The following is a 20631-nucleotide window of genomic DNA, read 5'->3' as shown; positions in this document are numbered from 1 at the left end:
AGTTGAAGTTTTTAGCGTAAATATTTTGAATTTTCTTTCACCCATCTAAAAATAATGTTACGTGCTAGAATTCTTCAAGGTGATAAATTAATGCCGTGTTGTGTTAAAGTGTGTTATCCGGTCTATCTCCACCAATTGAAAGAAGGACCCGAACCCGTTGTGAAATACAGGTACTAATCTCTCGTTCTTTCATACAATGTTCCTGATTTCTGAATGTACTTCTTTGGCTAATAATTTAATTAATTTTCCTTTTCAGACCTATCCGTATTCCGACGCGATACAATACCACGTATTAGGATGCTAAAACTGCTAAAAAAAGCCACGATTACATCATACAAGGTCATTTAAACCTCTCCAGAATTGCATCATGTAAGTATTCAGATTTAACCAGCATTTTCCATGATGTTTGCTGACGACAAAGCTGTGGAAATTATATGAAACCCTTGCAGGAGAATTTGAATAACTTTTAGTGCTGTGGCAATAATAATTTACACTTAAATTTGTTGAATATGTATTTTGTGTATATATTCTTGTATTTTTGTGCAAGGTCAAATTAAATCCTATAAAGTTGTTGCAGTAAGACTGGGTTCGATTCCTAGTTGAGACCGTTACTTTTTATTTTTCTGTGTCTTGTTCTGTTTCATGTTTTGTTTAGATATATTAGTATTATCTTCTACTTCAATGATAAATCAATGCTCAATACATCGGTCGTACTGACCCTGTTTTGTATTACTGTCCATTGTCTTTTTGAAAATAAAAAGTATTTTTATGTGTGCATAGCTGTGGGTTTTTTTTATTTTCCTTTTCCTGCATTCCAATATTTTTATTTTTAAAATATAATTTTTGTGGGCTAATGAATGAACGATGTTAGCATGGTGCAGTTATATTGTCTATGTTTGCACTTTTTTTAATGGCCTTGAGATTTATTTATGGTCCACAATATATTTACCTGTTTGGACCAAACGACCGTTTTGTCTGTGGTTAAGGGGGTGACAAAATGGGGCCATACAAAAAGCCCGAAGATATCGATCTAGAGAGTGGTTTATTTATGCCACTGTCATTTGGTGTGTGGTTCATTTATGGTAATTAGCTTCAAACCTTACAACGCAGTTATTGCTACTCCACCTTTCTAAAAGAATATCGTATAAACTACGCAATCATTGTATTAAATTAGTTTATTATCACTATTACATATTCATAGCAATGTTTTAAAAATTCAAGGGCTTTTACTTTTCAAGTGACGTTTCATCAAGACTTTGGAATTGTACGTACCTACTTACTTTGGTTCTTTTTTTTGTAATTAGTTTTTGGGTTGCTATGCCGTGTTGCGCTAATTCTCCTTTAGCCAACGTTTCGGACAACGTTGGCTAAAGAAGGAGTTAGCGCAACACGGCATAACACCCCAAAAACAAATAACAAAAATACTTTTGGCCGTGAAAATATTAAATCATATTTTACTTAGGTTCCTTCTACATTGACTAAGTAATAACAAAGCTTTTTTTCCCTTAATTATTTGTGTTTGATGATCAGTTTTTACAACATTTGCCGTATAAGACATTATGCTCCCAACACCAACCAGATTAACACGTGACAGACGAGATTACTTCATTGTTGTTTTACGGCCGCTGTCACTAATTATAACAAAGCGGTTAGTTAGTTACATTTCTTTGTAATCTCTTTTGTCTTGCATTTTTATTATATAATGTTTGTATTTTTAACAATAAGTATGAAATGAACGAAGTATGTACTAAGAATGAGTTAATGATGAATGTAAGTAAGTCTAAAGTAATGTTGTTTGAAAGAGAGACTACTAAAACAGTGTGCAATATAGTAAGTTGTGAATGAGGAATACTTGGAGCAGGTGGATGAGTTTGTGTATTTAGGAAGTATGTTCTAGAGAAATGGGAAGGCTGACAGAGATATTGAAATAAGGTTACATTCAGGTAACTCCATTAATGAAGGGCTAAACGCAGTTGGCGCTAGCAAAAAAGTATCCAAAGAAGCGAAGCCAGCAGTCCACAATAAAGCCCTGGTACCTACCCTGATGTATGGCATTGAGGCATGGAATTGGCAAAGGAAGGATGAAAGTAGACTTAATGCTGTAGAAATGAGATTCCTGAGGCGTATGTTTGATGTAACCATGTATGATCGTGTTTGAAATGTAGAGATCCGCAAAGAGTACCTACACGGCTGATGTAAGCGCAATGAGTAATATTAACAAAGGGAGGCTTAGATGGTTTGGTCATGTAGAGCGAATGAGCGAAGAAAGGAGTGTAAGGAGAATTTTATAGATTATCATTCCTACATACCTACCCGAAACCTGGCTATGAGACATAGGTATGTTAATTAATTTCTATGGTTCAAAATGTGTAACAAAATATCCGTCTAATGAGTGACATCGCTGTGCAATATTCTGATGAAAATATTCATCTTCAAAACCACGCCTGTTATAATAGGAGCGTTGTGATTAGTGAGGTGCCTTTTTGCTGTCGGATGAACTGAAACTACCATTGCATCTATATGCCCTAGAGAACTGTAAATACAAGTACCTGCAGTCTGGTCTTATGCCATCCTCTTGTTACAATTTACCCTTTGGTGTTTCTAACAGAGAATTATGACGCAAATGTGAATGGTATCAGAAGTCGGGGACTCTCGAGGAAGACATGGCACGATCAAGTGAATCAGATACTTGAGTCGGGCCATGTCAAGAGTCAGAATAAGAGAAGACTATGTATGAGACGGCTTATGGATGCGAATGAGGCAATTAGTGTGTGCCAAGTTGTCTGGCGGTCCGTCTGCTTACCCGTGCGATGGTTAGTTCGTTAGTTTGTTTATGTTTACATACAGAATTATAATTCTTAACAAAAATAGCCTTTCCTCACCACAAGAGACAAGGCTCTTGTGTTTGGTAATTTAAACTCAATATTTTAGGTTTATCCTTCATTCGTAAACCAATGATGTTTAATTAAGGGATTGTTTTTGTTAATATAAACTTCATATATGCGACAACTGGTTTGACCCACGCTCAACTACACCAACGTCAAGTTGACATTTCTGCTCTTTGTGTGGAAAGTGTACCGTTCAGCGGTAATTATTTCTGCTGGTGATATTTGTGAAGCAAATATTACATTTTGTCTGTCAATTCCTAGACTGGGCGGTCGCTCTTCCATTGTTCCATTGGCAAAAGCGGCCAATTATTGTTAAGTGGTTTTGTTCGTAACAAGTTGGTTCTTTCTAAAGCGAGGTTTAAATTTATTTTTTAAAATCACCTCAACGGCGCTTTACCGCAAATGGATTTAAATCTATTTAAATCTCCAATATAACTTATTAAATTGGTCTAATGAATCAACGTTTTTTTTTTACAGTTTTGGTTTATTTTCAGCTGAGACTAATTACCATCACATAATGTGAAGCTATCACAGCATAGCCATGGATCTTCTCAACCCAGAGAGTGTTTTCATCAAGAAGGAGCCAGGGTCCCAGGAAGTAGGTCCCAGGGTTCCGGATGTAAAGATGGAGTGTTTGCAGTATGCCGAGATTGTTCAGCCAACTAGTAAGTTGCTCTGCTTACATCAAAAAGGTATTTCATATTAAGGACAGCTGCTTGTTTTCTCGTTCCGCTCTTGTCGTCCATCAGTGCTTTTGATTTTACCTTCGTAATATTGCTTTGCTGGAAACTGTCGAACTAAGCAAATGTGAACTTATAATGCCAGCAAACAATTCCTGGTTCCTCATGCTGTTGCCTCGCCATATTTTACCACTAAAATAAAGTATCTCTTCTAAGCGTTCTCCATTTCAAGAATAATTTGAGATTATAAGATAGGTATGTGAAGTGTATTTTTGTGTTATAATATATTTGTATCATCACTTATTACGGTGATATCAGATTTTTTTGTCCCTCCGCTGCTCATCTCACAAGGGAATTCCTGTGTCGAGATGTTCAGCTTTATAATTATATTTAATCAAATAAGTAAAGTAAAGGCAGACATTCAGCTGGTCTTTACATATCATTGTATTGTTGTATTGTTATTCCAGGTAGCATTAATGTGAAGACTGTTCCGATCCAGGCAGGACACAGAGAAGAAGACGGAGGGGGGATTCCTTATACGGAAATAGACATAGACCTGCTGGATGTTAAAAAGGAATGCTTAGAGCACTCTGAAAGTATTACCCAGACTGCAGGTAAAATCAGTTTTAGTTTGTATGACTTTGTTTTTATAGTTTTCTGTTTTCTTTGTCGATTCTCCCATTTATTACTTTTGTTTCCTTTTCATATTATAATAATATATATTTTATTCTTTTCATTTTCTAATAGTATATACCTTTCTTTATTTATTTTTTAATTTTTTACATACTCTTATTGCCTTACAGACATTTTATAAGCACTTCATTCTTGCTTATACTACTTTATTGTATATATTTTTTTATTTTTTTTTATTAATATCAATAGCAAAATTTGTACATTATGTAGGTTTAAAGTATAATATAAGTATATTTTTTGTATTTTTTTCACAGTCCTCCTCACTAGGGTTTCCTGTTCTGAGGCGGCCTGTAGTTTTTCTTAAATTTTTGTATTTAGTTTTGAATTGTCTTTACATTGTCTTCATAATGTTTGTAAGTTGATTGTTACTTTGATCTCTAAGCCATGTTTTGACTTTTGTTTTAAATATACTCATTTCGTTTATTTTTTTGGTTTCATTTGGTAGAGCATTGAACAATTTTATAGCATGGAATTTATTATTTCTCTGTCCAAAGGATGTGTTTAAACTGGGAGTAATCAGGATATTTTCGCTTTTTGCCCTGGTTGTGTATTTATGTTGGGCAGTGGAGTATTCGGATATGTTTTTTTTCAGTTTAAATAAAATATTTTTTGAATATAGTTTCTGTACATTGTAAACATTGAAGTTTTTGAATATTTCTTCTGTCGGAGTTCTAAGCGGAACTTTCAGTATAGTCTTTAATACTCCTTTTTGTGCTATATTGAGCCGCTCTGTGTGAGTGCTCAAGGCAGACCCCCATCCAGTTATTCCGTACTCTATTTGTGATTGACACAAAGCATAGTATACTTTTTTAATATCGTTTATATTGAGGATATTGCGAATGTTTCTAAAGAAGTATATGTACCTGGTTAGTTTTTTTGTAATTACATCTATATGTGAGTTCCAACGGAGATTATCATCAATTTCAATTCCAAGATATTTGATGCTTTTGGAGTGTGCTATAGTGGGACAGAGGCATGATAAGCCTTGATTTTTTTGATAAATTCCTTGGCATGAATGTAATTTGAGATTAAGGTCCTCCGACGGCTGCCCTCTGGCTGTTTTAGAAAATGTCAGATATTTTGTTTTATTGACATTAAGCGTCAGGGAGTTTCTTATAAGCCAGTTTTGCAGGAGACCAAGTCCGTGTTCAGCTTCTTTGTAGGTATTTATCCAATCTTTTTCTTTAAATAAAATTACTGTGTCGTCAGCAAAACTAATGATTTTTCCTCTTGTTTCTAGGTTACAGATATCATTAATGTATATTAAAAATAATATCGGACCTAGTACGCTTCCTTGTGGTACTCCATGGTTGATTAGGAGAGGTTTGCTTTTTCTTTTGTTAATTTGGACGCTCTGTGTACGCTCCGTCATATAGCTTTTTAGTAAGTTTAGTGTTGTACATGACATACCAATTTTTGAAAGTTTTGAAAAAAGTATTTTGTGTTCTATTGTGTCAAAAGCCTTTTGTAAGTCTATGAAGATTGCCAAAGTTTTTTCTCCACTGTCGAAACTTTTAGTGATCATATCGGTAATTTTTTCTATGGCGTCACTAGTACTTAAGTTCTCCCTAAATCCATACTGAGTTTTTGATAATTTTTTATTGTCTTCTAAGTAGGATAAGAGTTGTTTTTTTAGTATTCTTTCCAATATTTTTGAAAATGCATTTAGTAGGCTTATTGGTCGGTAATTGTTTATGTCATTTTTACATCCTTGTTTAAATATTGGTATAACAATCGCTTTTTTGAGGGCTGTAGGGAATATGCTATTCGTTATAGACATGTTGACTAAGTATGTAAGTGGTTCGATAAGTTCTTTACAGAGATATTTTATTGCGTTGGTTGAGATTGTGTCCTCCCCCGAAGAAATATTTGATTTTAAAGAAGAAATTGTGTTTTTGATATCGTCAGCTGTAATTTGTTTAAAATTGAGCTGATTTCCTTGCTCAGGTGGTTCGTTTATTTGTACATCTTCGTTACATTTTGTAACTTGCTTTGCTAGATTTGATCCTATATTTATGAAAAAATTATTGACGTATTCAAGTATTTGGTCAGGATTATCAGCGTATGTCCTGGGAACATTGTTTATATTCAGCACGTCAATTGATGTAACGTTGGCAGATTTAGAACTGGTTATTTCATTTATTATTTGCCACATTTTCCTGGGATTTTGTTTACAATCTACAATTTTTTTTTATAGTAGGTTTCTTTTGTATACATAATAACTTTTTTGCAAATGTTTCTGTATCTTTTGTAGTATCTTAACATGTGTATATCGTATGGAATTTTTTTAAGTTTCTTGTGTAACTCGTCTCTTTTTCTTATGCAGTTTATAACATTCTGTGTAATCCATGGTTTAATATGTACATTTTTGTGTGAGATTTTCTTAGTAATTTTTGCGGTATTAGATAGTATATTATTCTGAAGAAGTTCTATGAAATAATTCCATGCATCATTTGTATTGTTCATGCTTTGCAGTTTTTTCCAATCGGTACATTGTAGATTATGTTTAATGATATTCCAGTTGATTTCTGTTTTTTCTGTTGTTAATGGTTTTTTCTTCATTTTATTTGACTTGTTTATTTTTATTGAAAGCATAGTTGTATAATGATCGGTTATAGTTGAATTAAATACAACAGTTTGAGTAATGTCTTTTGTTTTACTCATTATATGGTCTATGCAACTTTCACTGTTGTCCACTTTTCGAGTAGGAACATTTATTAAGCTTTCCAGTCCATGGGATGCTAGCATCTGCAGATATTGAATTCGCTTAGGGTGTCCATTTTCTAAAATATTTATATTTACATCTCCAATAATAAATATGTTTTTCGTTTCTTTAAGAAGGCAGAGTTCCTCGTCTACGGATTTAAGGAACTGGTCGATGTTTCTTGTTGAGGGCGATCGATAGATTGCTAATATAGCTTTTTCTTTACTGATTTTAATTTTTAAACAATTGGCATTTGTGATAATAATTTCTTCAACTTCGGCTTTTATTTCATTTTTAATGTATATAATTACACCATCGTTTTGTTTTTTGTTATTCAAACTTGAGTAGGTTGTATATCCAGCATATATATTATTACATATAATTTCTTACTTTGACTTAATACTATACTACAGATTGCTACTTATATTTTATTTATATCTCTTTTTTCATTCTTTTAACCTTACTACCATTTACTGATTATACCGTTATACTTACATTTATATTGTTGCATTCCTTATGTTGCTGTACTATTCTCTGTAATTTAGTATGTGAATGGCACATGTTGTGCCGTTTATGTGAAAATAAATGAATAAATACTTATTGAGCTTTATCTACCATCTTTTCAGACTTAATATCGGACCTAAAGACGCATCCTGGTGGAAAGACTTATTCATGTTCGCATTGTACCTACTTCAGCCACAGCAAGTCAATGTTAACACGGCACTTGCGCACCCATACTGGAGAGAAACCTTATACGTGTTCCTTATGCAGCTATTCTTGTTCTCAAAAGGGAAATTTAAAACGACACATTTTTAGCCATACTCGAGAAAAACATTTTTCATGTTCTGACTGCAACTATTCATGTTCTCTTAAGGGAACTTTAAACCACCACATGCTCTCCCATACTGGAGAAAAACCTTATTCATGTTCCTTCTGCAGTTATTCATGTTCTGAAAAGGGAAATTTAAATCGTCATATGCTTACGCATACTGGAGAAAAACCTTATTCATGTTCCTTGTGCAGCTATTCATTTTCTCGAAAGGGAACTTTAAAACGTCACATGCTTACCCATACTGGAGAAAAACCCTATTCATGTTCCTACTGCAACTATTCATGTTCTGACATGGGAAATTTAAAACGTCACATGCTTAACCATACTGGAAAAAAACCCTATTTATGTTCCTTCTGCAGCTATTCATGTTCTGAAAAGGGAAATTTAAAACGTCACTTGCTTACCCATACTAGGGAAAAATCTTATTCATGTTCCTACTGCAGCTATTCATGTTATATTAAGGGCAATTTAAAACATCACATTATTACCCATACTGAAAAAATAGTGTGCATTCTGTAGCTATTCCTCCGCTCTCAAGGGACGTTTAATTCATCCGGTCATTCAGGGACATTAGCGTTACCATACTGGAAAAAAACCTTATTAGCGATAAGATTAAACCCATAGCATTTTCGTTGCCAGCATAATTCTAAAAATATAAATAATATTAGTCACATAAATTTCTACGGTCGTAAAATGTATAATACAGTAGCATACAATAACTTGTACGTACATTCACTGTACATCTAAGAATTGTGGTTGTTAATTATGGAAACTCATTTTTGTACCCAACCTTAAAATTTACTATGAATTTTGCATTTATACAACTGATATAATCTGATTTGACTTTCGTGTTTGTCTACGTTGATTTCAAAATCAAGTTTTTATCAAACAAGTATTTGTGAATTGTATCGAAATGCACTTAGTTGTGTTGTGAAAAATTAATTTAATTAACTACTTTTATATTTTTAAGGTTGGACGCAACGCTCGTTAAAACCTTCTTGTTCGTAATAAAAATTATAATAATATTTGGATGATTTGTATAGCGCTGTATTTGTGCAAAATCACCTCAAGGGCACTGTATTATACATTTCTACAATGATCTTCTTATGATCATATTCAACAATCATATACTAGCAATCCCTTCTTAGTCTAAATTCTCATTCCTTATTTACAAACATGTGTTATTTACATTTATAGTGATTTACTCTTTCTTATTAAAACTGTTTATGTTTTACGCATGTCTAATTTATCAATACCTAATACTGCTGTTTAAACTATTTTTTTATATGTTATTATTATGAGATTTAGACGCTACCATTTTGTTAATTTAAAGTTCCCACGAAATTCCTGTTTTTATGTCACTATATATGTAAGTAAATAAATATGGAATGCTCCATGTATATATTGATATATATATTTGTATAAATGTATTTGTATGTGTAAGCAAATATATGTACCCGCCTCAGAACAGAAATCTTCTAGTGAGGCGGGTTACTTTCACATTTGTAATGTATCATGTAATTGCAATAAACGCCCGTGTTTCCGGAAATTAATAAATAAAAAAACAATACCTATAATCGAGTGACAGCTGTGTTTTGATCTGCTCCCGAAATAAATAGTTAATAATTTGGTTTAGCGAGAAAATTTTCCCGTGGATGTGTCAGAACTGATGATAATCGTCAGTTTTACTACATCTGTGTTCGATTCGTCAGTGATTGATCAGTGAATAAAAAATTATCATTATTTTAACAACGAAAAATTAACAGTACGTTGTAAGTCAACCAAAAGGGTAATCTAGGCAGTGTTTGACTCACAGAGTCTACCAAAATGGCAAATTCAGAAAAAAATCTGAGAACCAAAGGGCAAATGAAAGCAACTAACCTATCTGAGCCCTATGCTTTAAATATTGACAATCTGCTGGAGAAAATAAGGATGAAGATGGAAAAAATTGAAGTATTTAAACATGCCATAATAAAAAAAAATGAATGATGAAAATCAAGAAACCAGAAGCGCAAGAGACTTCGTCAGCCGTCAGTACGTTAAAATCCATTTTAAGATGGAGACCATAATCAAACTGGTTTCGGAAGTTGAATTAATGAGAAAGGAACTAACTGAAAAAGACAGAATTATAAAGAGCCAGGAAGTCAGATTGGCAGAAGTGGAGCAAGTAACTCATGAAGACACCCTTAAATTTGCAGGGATTCCATTAAAAGAGGGTGAGCAGCCTGCAAAAGGTATTAATCGGGGGGCCGCAGTCACAGGTATTGAATTAAAAGGCGATGACATCCTCGACATCAAGAAAATGCCGGACCGATGATCTGGAGTCCCTCCAAATCTCCACGTCAGATTTACTAACCCCCAAAAAAGACAACTGATTCTACTGAACAAAAAGCAACTAAACACAAGGAAACGGATTCCAGAAGATTTTTGTTAGTGAAATTCTTGGTCCCAAAGAAATTGTGTGAAATTCTTGGTCTTCAAAGGTGAAATTCTTGGTCTTTCAAAGATCTTCTGTGGAGGTCTAAAACAAAAGCAAAAGAAATGGGCTTCAAATATGTTTGGTACAAAGACTGTAAAATAATGATAAGGAAAAATGAAGGTGACAGGCAAATACACTTTATTGAGCATTCGGTTGATCTTTAAAAAAATGATTAGTTTCCTTGATTGAGAGCCCCACTCTTACCGGTCATTCACTGGGTCGATTCCCCCAATATTGATGAGTCATATGGTCATATCTTCTTTGCTTATTTTTGCACTGTAACAATAATCACCTCCAACACTTTCCATAAAAGGTTTGAAATCAGTGATGACCACGGATCAGTGGAGCTCTCATTCATGGGAATTAAAGAAAACAAAAATCGTTTAGTATAAATTATATAATGGTTATTACCATCAATAATGTACAAGAAGAACAAGGTGACCAAATCAACACTTTTACTATTTCGGATACCAAAATTTTAAAATATCTTATAGCAGAGGAAAAAAACACTTACTATTATGCACCAAAATATAAGGTTAAATAATAAAAACAAGCATCTGTTATACTCTAGCGACATCTGACGGACTCTGGAGAAAGCTTTATGACTAGCGCCATCTATCGCTCAAATACTCAACTTATTCCCAAACATCACAATTATATTGATAAAACATAATTCATAACCATTTTATCCGTTTTATTTGTCATAAAAAAACCTTTTTAGCGCGCAACACTATTTATTTTCACATACATTATTACCTAGAAACCAGGGGCATTTCTCTCAGCTTTGGCCTTGAAACGAGAAACTTATAGAAAACGAAATATGGCTAAAAGCTCAGATCTCATTGGTTAGAGCAGAAAGATTGGTTTGATCTCTCGCTCTCTACCATAATGAATCGTGTAACAGAAAGAGATGACGGACTTTTGTCGTTTAATGTTTTCAAATCATTCAAACAAAATGAGAGTGGTTTATTTATACACGCGGGTTGTCATTTGCTGCCGAAATACTATTATTTCGCGTCGAAAATATGCGTGTTAAAGTTTTTCGTGATAAAAATACAGTATAAGCCAGTGTAGTGTTAGCGAGTTACAAATATATATTCAACCTACCTACGTAAGTTCAAGTTTAAAGTGAATTGACAGTTTTAAGGTTATTACGTAACATACTTGGCATATGTCTTCCTCCAAAACGTATAAATGTTATTTATTATATCCACCAACTTATTCATGTTTTATTCATTAGTGTTATCCTGTATTATCTTATTGTTTGGTGAAATTAAAGATTTTTAAACATATGTAACCATGAGTTCAAAATAGGAAGAAAAATGTCGGAATTCATCGTCGTACTGTCGGACAATCATGTTTTGGAATTTTTCTTCAGTGTTTTTTGCAAATTTCTTGTCATTTTGGGTTTCTTCTTCTCAGATTAACTAGTTTCATCTTAAGGAAATAAACTGTAAAAGTTTATTTTCTTAGTCAGATGAACCTTGCCCTTGGAAAACATTTCGACATTTTTCTGCTTCAAGGACATTTTTATTTTTAAAATAGTTTTTTGGGCTAGTGAGTGAATGGAGTAGGCCGAGAGCAATTATGTTGTCTATGGTTGCATCTTATTTTTAAATAACCTTGAGATTTTTCTACCTTGTCTACTGCTCCGCTCCGCTCGGTAAGTACTGCTTTTATATCTGTGGTTAAGTACTGTATAATTCTGTTACATACAAAAAGCCCGAAGATATCGATCTAGACTAGAGAGTGGTTTATTTATGCTAGAAACAGTTAAAACCAACAAATCACATAGATATTTGAAAGGCGATAGTTACGGTTACTCGCTGGTGGATAATAACACTTGTACAAATATTATCAGTTAGCATTAATATTATGAAGGTTATCACTAATATGTGCGCACTTATTACAAAGGTTGTAGATTTTTAAAATTTAATTTTAAATAAATTCAAAAATGTTTTTATTAAGTTCTGCAAGTATTTCAGTTTTATTTATTTATTATTATAACAGCTGTTTCGGCGTCCAAGCCACGTTGATACGACTAACCACAGTTTGAAAATGAACTCCGAAACAGCTGTCACAATAATAGTAAAATAAACTAAAATACTCGCAGAACTTAATTATAACATCAATTCGATTTACAATTGTTAAATTAAAAAAAAAAAAAACCCAACAGTAGACCAACATACATCACTGTGAGTATTTTATAAGTCTATAATGGATTTAAAATTGAAGCAGCTTGGCAAGAAAAATAAATATATGAAACGTTACACACAGATGTTAATCAAACGTTTTGTTACAAAAATTTTGAATATTAAAAAAAAATATAAACCTATATTTATACCTATACATTATAGTGCTTCGATAGTGACAGAGCTGGGCCTGGACAGGCGCGATAGGAGCAATCCGCTCCAGGCCCCGACTTGTCAAGTTGATAATACCTAGCACCTAACAAAGTGCCCTTGAGGTTCTTACTATCGCCAGACGCCGTTCGACTCAGTTTTCTCTTATTTGATAGTGAAATACACTCTAAGATTTCATAATATTGTGTGCACTTAGTTTTCGTTTTGCAAATACATTATCTCCAGCAGCTCGAGAATGAAAGATAACCCATTGAAAGGTCATTTAAAAATATCATCGATATCACATGCAAAATGCTAAGTATGACATCTGGAGACAGTGAGACTACGGCTTCCCCGATTGGTGTATATTGTGAGGCTGCAGATAGTGGGGAAGAGGATGGTGGGGAAGTGCCTGACAATTCAGATCTAGTCAGTTAATGTTTGTCTTACAGTATCTTCCGGTACGGTTTGTCTTACAGTATCTTGACGGCCGGCATAGTCCAGTGGTAACGCATTAAACTGCCATTCCGAAGGTCGCGGGTTCGAACCCGGCGTGCGCAAATAAATTTTATTTGATTAATTTGTGTTATTTCACAATTAATTAATTAAAATAATATATAGTATATTTGCGGCACGTTCCAGAGTGGAAGATACTACCAGTATCGCCCTGGTGTAAGACCACCATTCAGAATTGAAACGTTGCTCCAAATGGCTTTAGCCGTGTTTAGTGACTAGATCTGAATAGCCAGGTACTTCCCCACCTTCCTCTTACCCTTCCCCACTTACCTTCAGCCTCACAACATCCCCCAATTGGGGATGCCATAGTCTCACTGGCTCCAGACGGGAGCAGTTGGGACTCTTGTGAGGTATTCACTATAAAAAAAAAAAAAATAAAAATCTTCCAGTCTGGAACGTGCCACAAATATACCTTATATACAGAGATGTGCAAAATGGGTACCCAAAACCATTTGAAATGCAAAATGGAAATGGGTCGAAACTTTTCCATTTGAAAATGTAAAATGCAAAATGGTTTTTAGAAAAGCATTTCAAATGCAAAATGCCAAATACCTATTTTAAAAATGCATTGAAAATGCAAAATGGTTTGTCAGGTTAAACAATCAAAATAATTTATAGAATTTTGAAACAATTTTGTCATTTAATAGTGGACATCAATGTAGAACAAACATATTACATGATGGTAAAATCCAAAAACACCACGACTACAGATTATGAAACCACAAAAAATTTGCGCGGGACTAATGTTGCCAACGTAAAAACATAGAAACTGCTATCTAACATTTAATATTACAGCGTCATGGCCCCATGTTCAGTATTTGAATCAGTATTTTTGTAATGGTTTCACTCAATTGCCAGGGCTCCTACCAGGGAGCAACTTGACAAATGTAAATTATCTTTCCTAGCGAGGTTGAGGACCGACTGATATTTGGGGCTTATGAAAAAAAAATGAGTGGAGATAGTAGGAAGAATGTTGCAAAAAAGCATTTAAAATGGAAAATGCATTGAGAAAAGCATTTAAAATGCAAAATGCAAAATGGTTTTTAGAAAAGCATTTGAAATGGATTTATTTGAAATAAAGCACATCTCTGCTTATATATACCGTGACCTTCTTACTTGTGGAGAGCTTCACCCCTCCAACTCAGAGACACTTATATTAAGAAAACATGCGAGCCGAACGACTTTCCCATCTGGAAACGGGAGACGAAAATTTATGGGTCAAAGTCACAATTCAAGGCTTATGTTTATTTATTTGTTCTGTTTATATCCCACCCAGTTCAAAAACGCATATTTACACGACTTTTTTCGAAACTTTAATTAGTAACTTAACTTACCTTGTTGATAAAAAAATCTTAGTGATTGGTGATTTTAACATTAATTCTTCACAAAATCCACGTGCAGTGAACACTGAGCTTTTATATGTTATGGAACTTTTTCAATTGAAGCAGTTTAATACAGTACTTAACTCATGTAATCGTACTTTGGATCTAGTATTAAGTAACTTTAGTATGTTTACAAAAAAATCCGATTTCTGTCTTGTTCAAGAAGATAATTATCACCCGACACTTGTGTCAGAAATTAGTCTTGATCATGACAGACCGTTGAAAAGTCGTTGTTTACATTCAGAAAATAACTTTCGTGGTTGGAATTTCCGCAAAGGAGACTTTGAGAAGCTGTACAGCCAATTGCGTGACCACAATTGGCTGGCTATCTTGGAGATCTCCGATGTTGACGAAGCAGTTAAGTACTTCTACGATACCCTATACGCGTATTTTGACAAATGTTTTCTAAGAAAAAAAGCGCCGCGAAATGAAAACTATCCTAGATGGTTTTCGCGTGAGATTATCGGGGACATAAAGACGAAGCTTGTATACCATCGACGGTGGAAACGATCAGGTTTGGATAGTGAACACGAGTTATTCAAATCCTATCGTACAAAAATTAAACATAGCATTTCAATAGCACACAAAAAATATATTGTGGAGGTAGAGAATAATGTTAAACACGATCCAAAGTCATTTTGGAAATATGTTTCTGACAAAAAAAATGACAGAGGCCTCTTAAATCATATTATTCTGAATGATTGTACTTACAAAGGAACTGACGTACCGGAAGCTTTCGCAAAATATTTCCAATCTGTCTATAATCCAGAAAAAGCTGATTTTGATTCTTACGTACCAGGACAGATTGGATTGACAAAAGCTCAAAACATATCTATAGAAAACGTTAATAACATGGATTTCAGTTTAGCAATAAGAAAATTGAAACCAAAAACATCATTTGGCCCTGATTTCATTCCACCCTTCGTCATTAAGGGTTGTTCTGAACCACTGTCTAATCCACTTCTACATATATTTAATCTTACGATTAAAAACGGAATTTTTCCTAAACTGTGGAAGCTGTCAAAAGTTACCCCTCTACATAAAGATGGTGACAAGTGTCAGGCAACCAATTACCGTCCTATAGCAATTCTTTCCGCACCTGCCAAGTTATTCGAAATAATTATTCATAAATATGTATATGCCAAGGTTGAACCATTCTTGATCGAACAACAACACGGATTTCGACGTGGCCGATCAACCACTACAAACTTGATGGCATATACTGATTACGTGGCGAGAGCGCTCGATAATAATGAGCAAGTTGACACGTCATACCATGACTTTGCGAAAGCTTTCGATAAGGTTGATCACTTAGTGCTCTTAAGTAGGCTTGAAGAAATTGGTTTTTCCGAAAACTTAATTAAACTCTTTGCTAACTATTTAAAAGAAAGGGAACAATTCGTTTCCTATGGTGGTTTTAACTCTAACGCGTATCCTACAAACTCTGGTGTGCCGCAGGGTTCCAATTTAGGACCCTTATTGTTTCTAATCTTTATAAATAATATTCGGGGAAAAATCAAATTCGTCCGTTTTTTACTTTTTGCAGATGATATTAAACTGTTCTTAAGAATAAGATCATTAGAAGACTGTAAAAAGCTCCAGGAAGATATAAATGCAATTATTGACTGGAGTATTGACAGCAAACTCGGTTTCAACTTCCAAAAATGCTCAGTTATGTGTTTTACGAGGTCACAAAAGATCGTATATTTTAATTACAAAATGAAAGATACATCACTAAAGCATACGGTGACTTATAAGGACTTAGGAATTGTGTATGACGCTCGCTTAACATTTCACGCTCACATTGAAAAGATCTGTAAATCAGCTACAAGAATGTTAGGTTTTGTCATACACAATTCAAAGGAACTGACAAACCTTGCAGTCATTAGGCTGCTTTACTTTAGCTTAGTGCGTAGCATTCTCGAGAGTGGATCTCAGGTATGGGGGCCAGAGGACACTGTCTATGTACTAATGGTCGAGAAAATTCAAAAGAAATTTTTACGATACCTCTATATGAGAGAGTTTGGTTTTTACCCATGGCTGTTTCCAACAGCATTTATCTCGGGAATGCTGAATATCTGCAGCCTTAGTTCCAGACGGGACGTCGCATTATTGATGATGGCTTACAAGCTTCTGAATGGTTTAGTATCAATTCCAGACATTCTGTCAAAAATAGGACTTTATGTCCCGGATAATTTCACGAGAGGCCGCCAACACAGGCTTTTAATTCTTCCCAGGTCCAGAACTAACTTACCAATGGTGATGCCCCTGGGAAGACTCACTAGGTTAATTAACTCCCTTCCAGCTAACTTGGATATTTTCCATATGTCCTACAACGACTTTAAGCGCGAAATATTGTATTTGTTTTAACTGTATACTTATGTATAATTTTTTTTCCATATTTTGTTTACCGCTTTTGCATATGTTTTAACTGTATACTTATGTATAAAATTTTCTTCAATAATTTGTTTACCGCTTTTGCAATGTATTGGTTTTTGTACTGTTTTTGCAAATAAATAAAATAAATAAATAAAAAATAAATAAATATAAATATAAAATTGGAGATAATTACATTAAACAATGTTTATAATAACTTCCCAATAATTGGACATAAGAAGTCAGGCAGTGAGAACAAAATTAAAATATGTATTTAAAAAAAATCGTAACGTCTATTGGCCCGGGGAGTTGTATTGAAGACAATCATATCTGACTACCCCCGCGGGGATATTGATAGCATGATGGTTATTGGTTAGTCAGACAATTCAGGCAGATTAGCGACTGGTAATGGACAAATAAGGTCACCAAACACGGCCAAAGCCATTTCAAGCAACGTTTCAATTCTGAATGATGCTCTTACACCAGAGCGATACTGAGAGTATATTCCACTCTGGAACAGTATATACTATATATATTATTTTAAATGAGTAATTTATTTATTTATTTATTTTATTTATTTATATATATAATTTGTACATTTATTTATAACAATTACAGGTAATAAAGCCTAAGACGTTATAATTGTACCATTTATGCAGTGTATATGCAATGCCAAAAATCTCGTAAATGCGCTATAGGACACAAAAAATAAATCTAATTTCTTATCTACCGCATTCAAAAAGCACGTAGCTCTCCCCACAGGTGAGTTCATTAATAAATTAGTGCGGCTTGCTCTACTATATAGAAGATTGTGATGACGTCCTCGAGAGTGAGACTCTGGTACAAAAAAATTTAATTGGGCCAGTATCTCATTATTAGATAAGTGACCGTTTATTAGTTGGAAAAAATATTTAAGCAAAGCAATACCTCTACGTGTCTCTAGGGAGTGGTAATTGGTCATGCCTAATATATAAATCGATGGGTAAAGCCAAGGGTAACGTCCATAGAGCCGCGAGAATAAAAACCTTAAAAATTTTTTATGGACTCTTTCAATGCGTAAAGTGTATGTTAATTCATGTGGAGCCCAGATGATCGAGTTTGATTCAAGTACACTTAGGACTAGTGTGTTATATAATAACGTCAGTGTTTTTGTGTTACGAAACGGATATGAGTTTCTAATTACGAAGCCGAGAAGCCTGTATCCTCTGCTTATTAAATCATCGATGTGTTGGTGAAAGGTTAGTTTGCTGTCGTAAATAACTCCTAGATCTTTGATTTGATTTAGGTGTTGGAGAATAATTTCATTGATTGTATATTCAAATACATGCGGTTTCTTTGATCTTGTATACGAGACGATATTGCACTTGGGTGTACTGAAGTTCAAGCCATTTATTTTGGCCCAGTTTGAGACGCAGTCAATGTCACGTTGAAGGAGAATACAGTCAAGATGGTTTTTTATTGAACGATATAGTTTCAAGTCATCTGCAAATAGTAAATACAGCGAATCTTTATGAAATCACGCAAATTTACTTGGGCACGCCGGGACTTGAACCCGCGAACCAGCGAATATTTATGAAATCACGCAAATTTACTTGGGCACGCCGGGACTTGAACCCGCGACTTTCCCCTCTACCACGGAGGCCGTCAAATATTTGATTGTGTATTTGTTAAAACAATTACGGACATGTTTGAGATAATGTACTTTTAATAGTTGGGGTATTATGCCGTGTTTCCAGGGCCTGCCCTGTACAGGCACAATACAGGCGCCGTTTGGCTGAGGGCCAGCTCGTGTTGCGTGTTGCGAAGTGTTTCTTTAGCCAATGTTTCGGACTGCGTTACAGTGTCCATCGACAGGGCAGCTCCGTAATATGTGGCCAACACGATAATACTAAATCACGTCCGCAATTGTATACTTTACATTGTTGACAGATTGATGTATATACGCAGCCGTACTTGGCGAAACTTCAATTCATCAAAAACAAAGGTCGTATAAAAACGGTGTACATTTTGAATACCAAAAAATATGCTTTAAATAAATTGGAGGTTTTCCTATCGTTTCGCTTCAGTAGAATACAAATCAAAATATTAATTACTGAACAAAAAATATAACTGTAAACTACTAAAAAAAAATTTTTTTCAATAGAAATGTATGAACGCGTAATGGAAAAAAAAATACTGTTTTATAGCTAAGATTATCTGCGACAGTTTCGCTTGATTAGCTTTTTGCTTTCTTATAACATTATTGACAAAATAAATAAAAACGAGTTTTGTGAATTCTTGAAATCGAGCGTTTTCAGACTCCGTTTGACAAGCGATTTTAATGCCCACAACCTACAAATGAGGTATACCAAGAATATACACAGTTTTGGCTTGTAGCTTCCTCTTAAGGCGAAGCTTAATGCTAAATTATTAGTTTGATTAACCTTCATAACGAATTGGTGTACATTATGAATACAATCAAATAATATGCTTTAGATAAATTGAAGGTTTTCCTATCGATTCGCTTGAGTGGAACACAAAAAAACAATAATTTACTCAATAAAAAATATAAATGTAAGCTACTAAAAAAAACTTTTTTTCAATAGAAATGTATGAACGCGTAAAGGAAACAACTTTTAACAGTTACAAAATTATAGCTTAGATTATCTGTGACAGTTTCACTTGATTAACTTTTTTGCTTTCTTATAAAATTATTTACAAAATAAATAAAAACTAGTTTTGTGCTTGAAATCGAGCGTTTCCAGACTCCGTTTGTCAAGCGATTTTAATGCCTACAACCTACAATATGAGGTATACCAAGAATATACACAGTTTTGGCTTGTAGCTTCCTCTATATGTAGATCCTGGGAAGTTTGTAGTTTCTTGGTGTCTTCTTGACTCCTTCTTCGTGACTTCCCTATTCAATTTGTTGTTGATTTCTTTATTTTGTTTTCTAAGAAAGTCAACAAACTTCAAATTAAGGTTCGAATTTATCCACAATGTTTTTTTTTTAATTTTTGTCCATTTTTCTACGAAAGTTTTAGAATCTGGGGAATTTTATAAAGTCTGGGGAGTTTTGACGAAAAACTGGGGAGATATTTTTTTTCGGCAAACCATCACTGTGTTCAGTACTTAAGCGACAAGCGAGTTTATTTCTGCTAAGCGACCTCGCTTTAGAGCAGGGGTGGGGAAGCTGCGGTCCGCGAGCACTTTCAGCGCAGCGATCTGCCCCCAAAAATTAGTTTCAGATAAATTTTTAAGACATTATTAAAAAACCCAGAGAGAGAGGTGTAACAAAGCTTACAATTGGTTACGTATTCGCCCACGTTACTATAAAACAGATACAATAACATAGCTTTCAACATTCATTTTAATATGTTATTATTTTATAAATAAGAAATTAAATGTGTAATAAGAAAATGTGAGTGTGGGGACTCGCTTACAGATAAAATTACACAAGTGGATTCATCTGCACACGCATTTAAGAAGAAAACTGTGATTGAAGAAATTAAATGTGTAATAAGAAAATGTGAGTGTGGGGACTCGCTTACAGATAAAATTACCCAAGTGGATTCATCTGCACACGCATTTAAGAAGAAAACTGTGATTGAAGAAATTAAATGTGTAATAAGAAAATGTGAGTGTGGGGACTCGCTTACAGATAAAATTACACAAGTGGATTCATCTGCACACGCATTTAAGAAGAAAACTGTGATTGAAGAAATTAAATGTGTAATAAGAAAATGTGAGTGTGGGGACT

At 34.2% G+C, this 20631-nt stretch overlaps 1 protein-coding gene across 1 annotated transcript; it reads left to right on the top strand.

Moving 5' to 3' along the window:
- Positions 1-1127: 1127 nt before the first annotated feature.
- Positions 1128-10114, top strand: LOC149413974 (uncharacterized). Its single transcript, XM_089643951.1, has 5 exons — positions 1128-1264; positions 3383-3553; positions 4036-4182; positions 7592-7780; positions 9996-10114. The coding sequence occupies exons 2-5, from the start codon at positions 3430-3432 to the stop codon at positions 10112-10114; spliced, it is 579 nt and encodes a 192-aa protein (XP_089500077.1). The 5' UTR covers positions 1128-1264; positions 3383-3429.
- The last annotated feature ends 10517 nt before the right edge of the window (positions 10115-20631 follow it).

Source organism: Hesperophylax consimilis, chromosome 20 (assembly GCF_061612785.1).
Source record: "Hesperophylax consimilis isolate HC1 chromosome 20, BYU_Hcon_1.0, whole genome shotgun sequence".
Taxonomy (NCBI): Eukaryota; Metazoa; Arthropoda; class Insecta; order Trichoptera; family Limnephilidae; genus Hesperophylax; species Hesperophylax consimilis.
The sequence above is the reverse complement of the archived record's forward strand: the minus strand, read 5'-3'. Positions and strand labels throughout refer to the sequence as shown.

Coding starts and splice junctions, on each gene's coding strand:
- LOC149413974 (XM_089643951.1), top strand. CDS start 3,430: ATGGATCTTCTCAACCCAGAGAGTGTTTTCATCAAGAAGGAGCCAGGG. Junction 4,183..7,591: donor AAGTATTACCCAGACTGCAG/GTAAAATCAGTT, acceptor CCATCTTTTCAG/ACTTAATATCGGACCTAAAG. Junction 7,781..9,995: donor TTTAAAACGACACATTTTTA/GCCATACTCGAG, acceptor TTAAATTTGCAG/GGATTCCATTAAAAGAGGGT.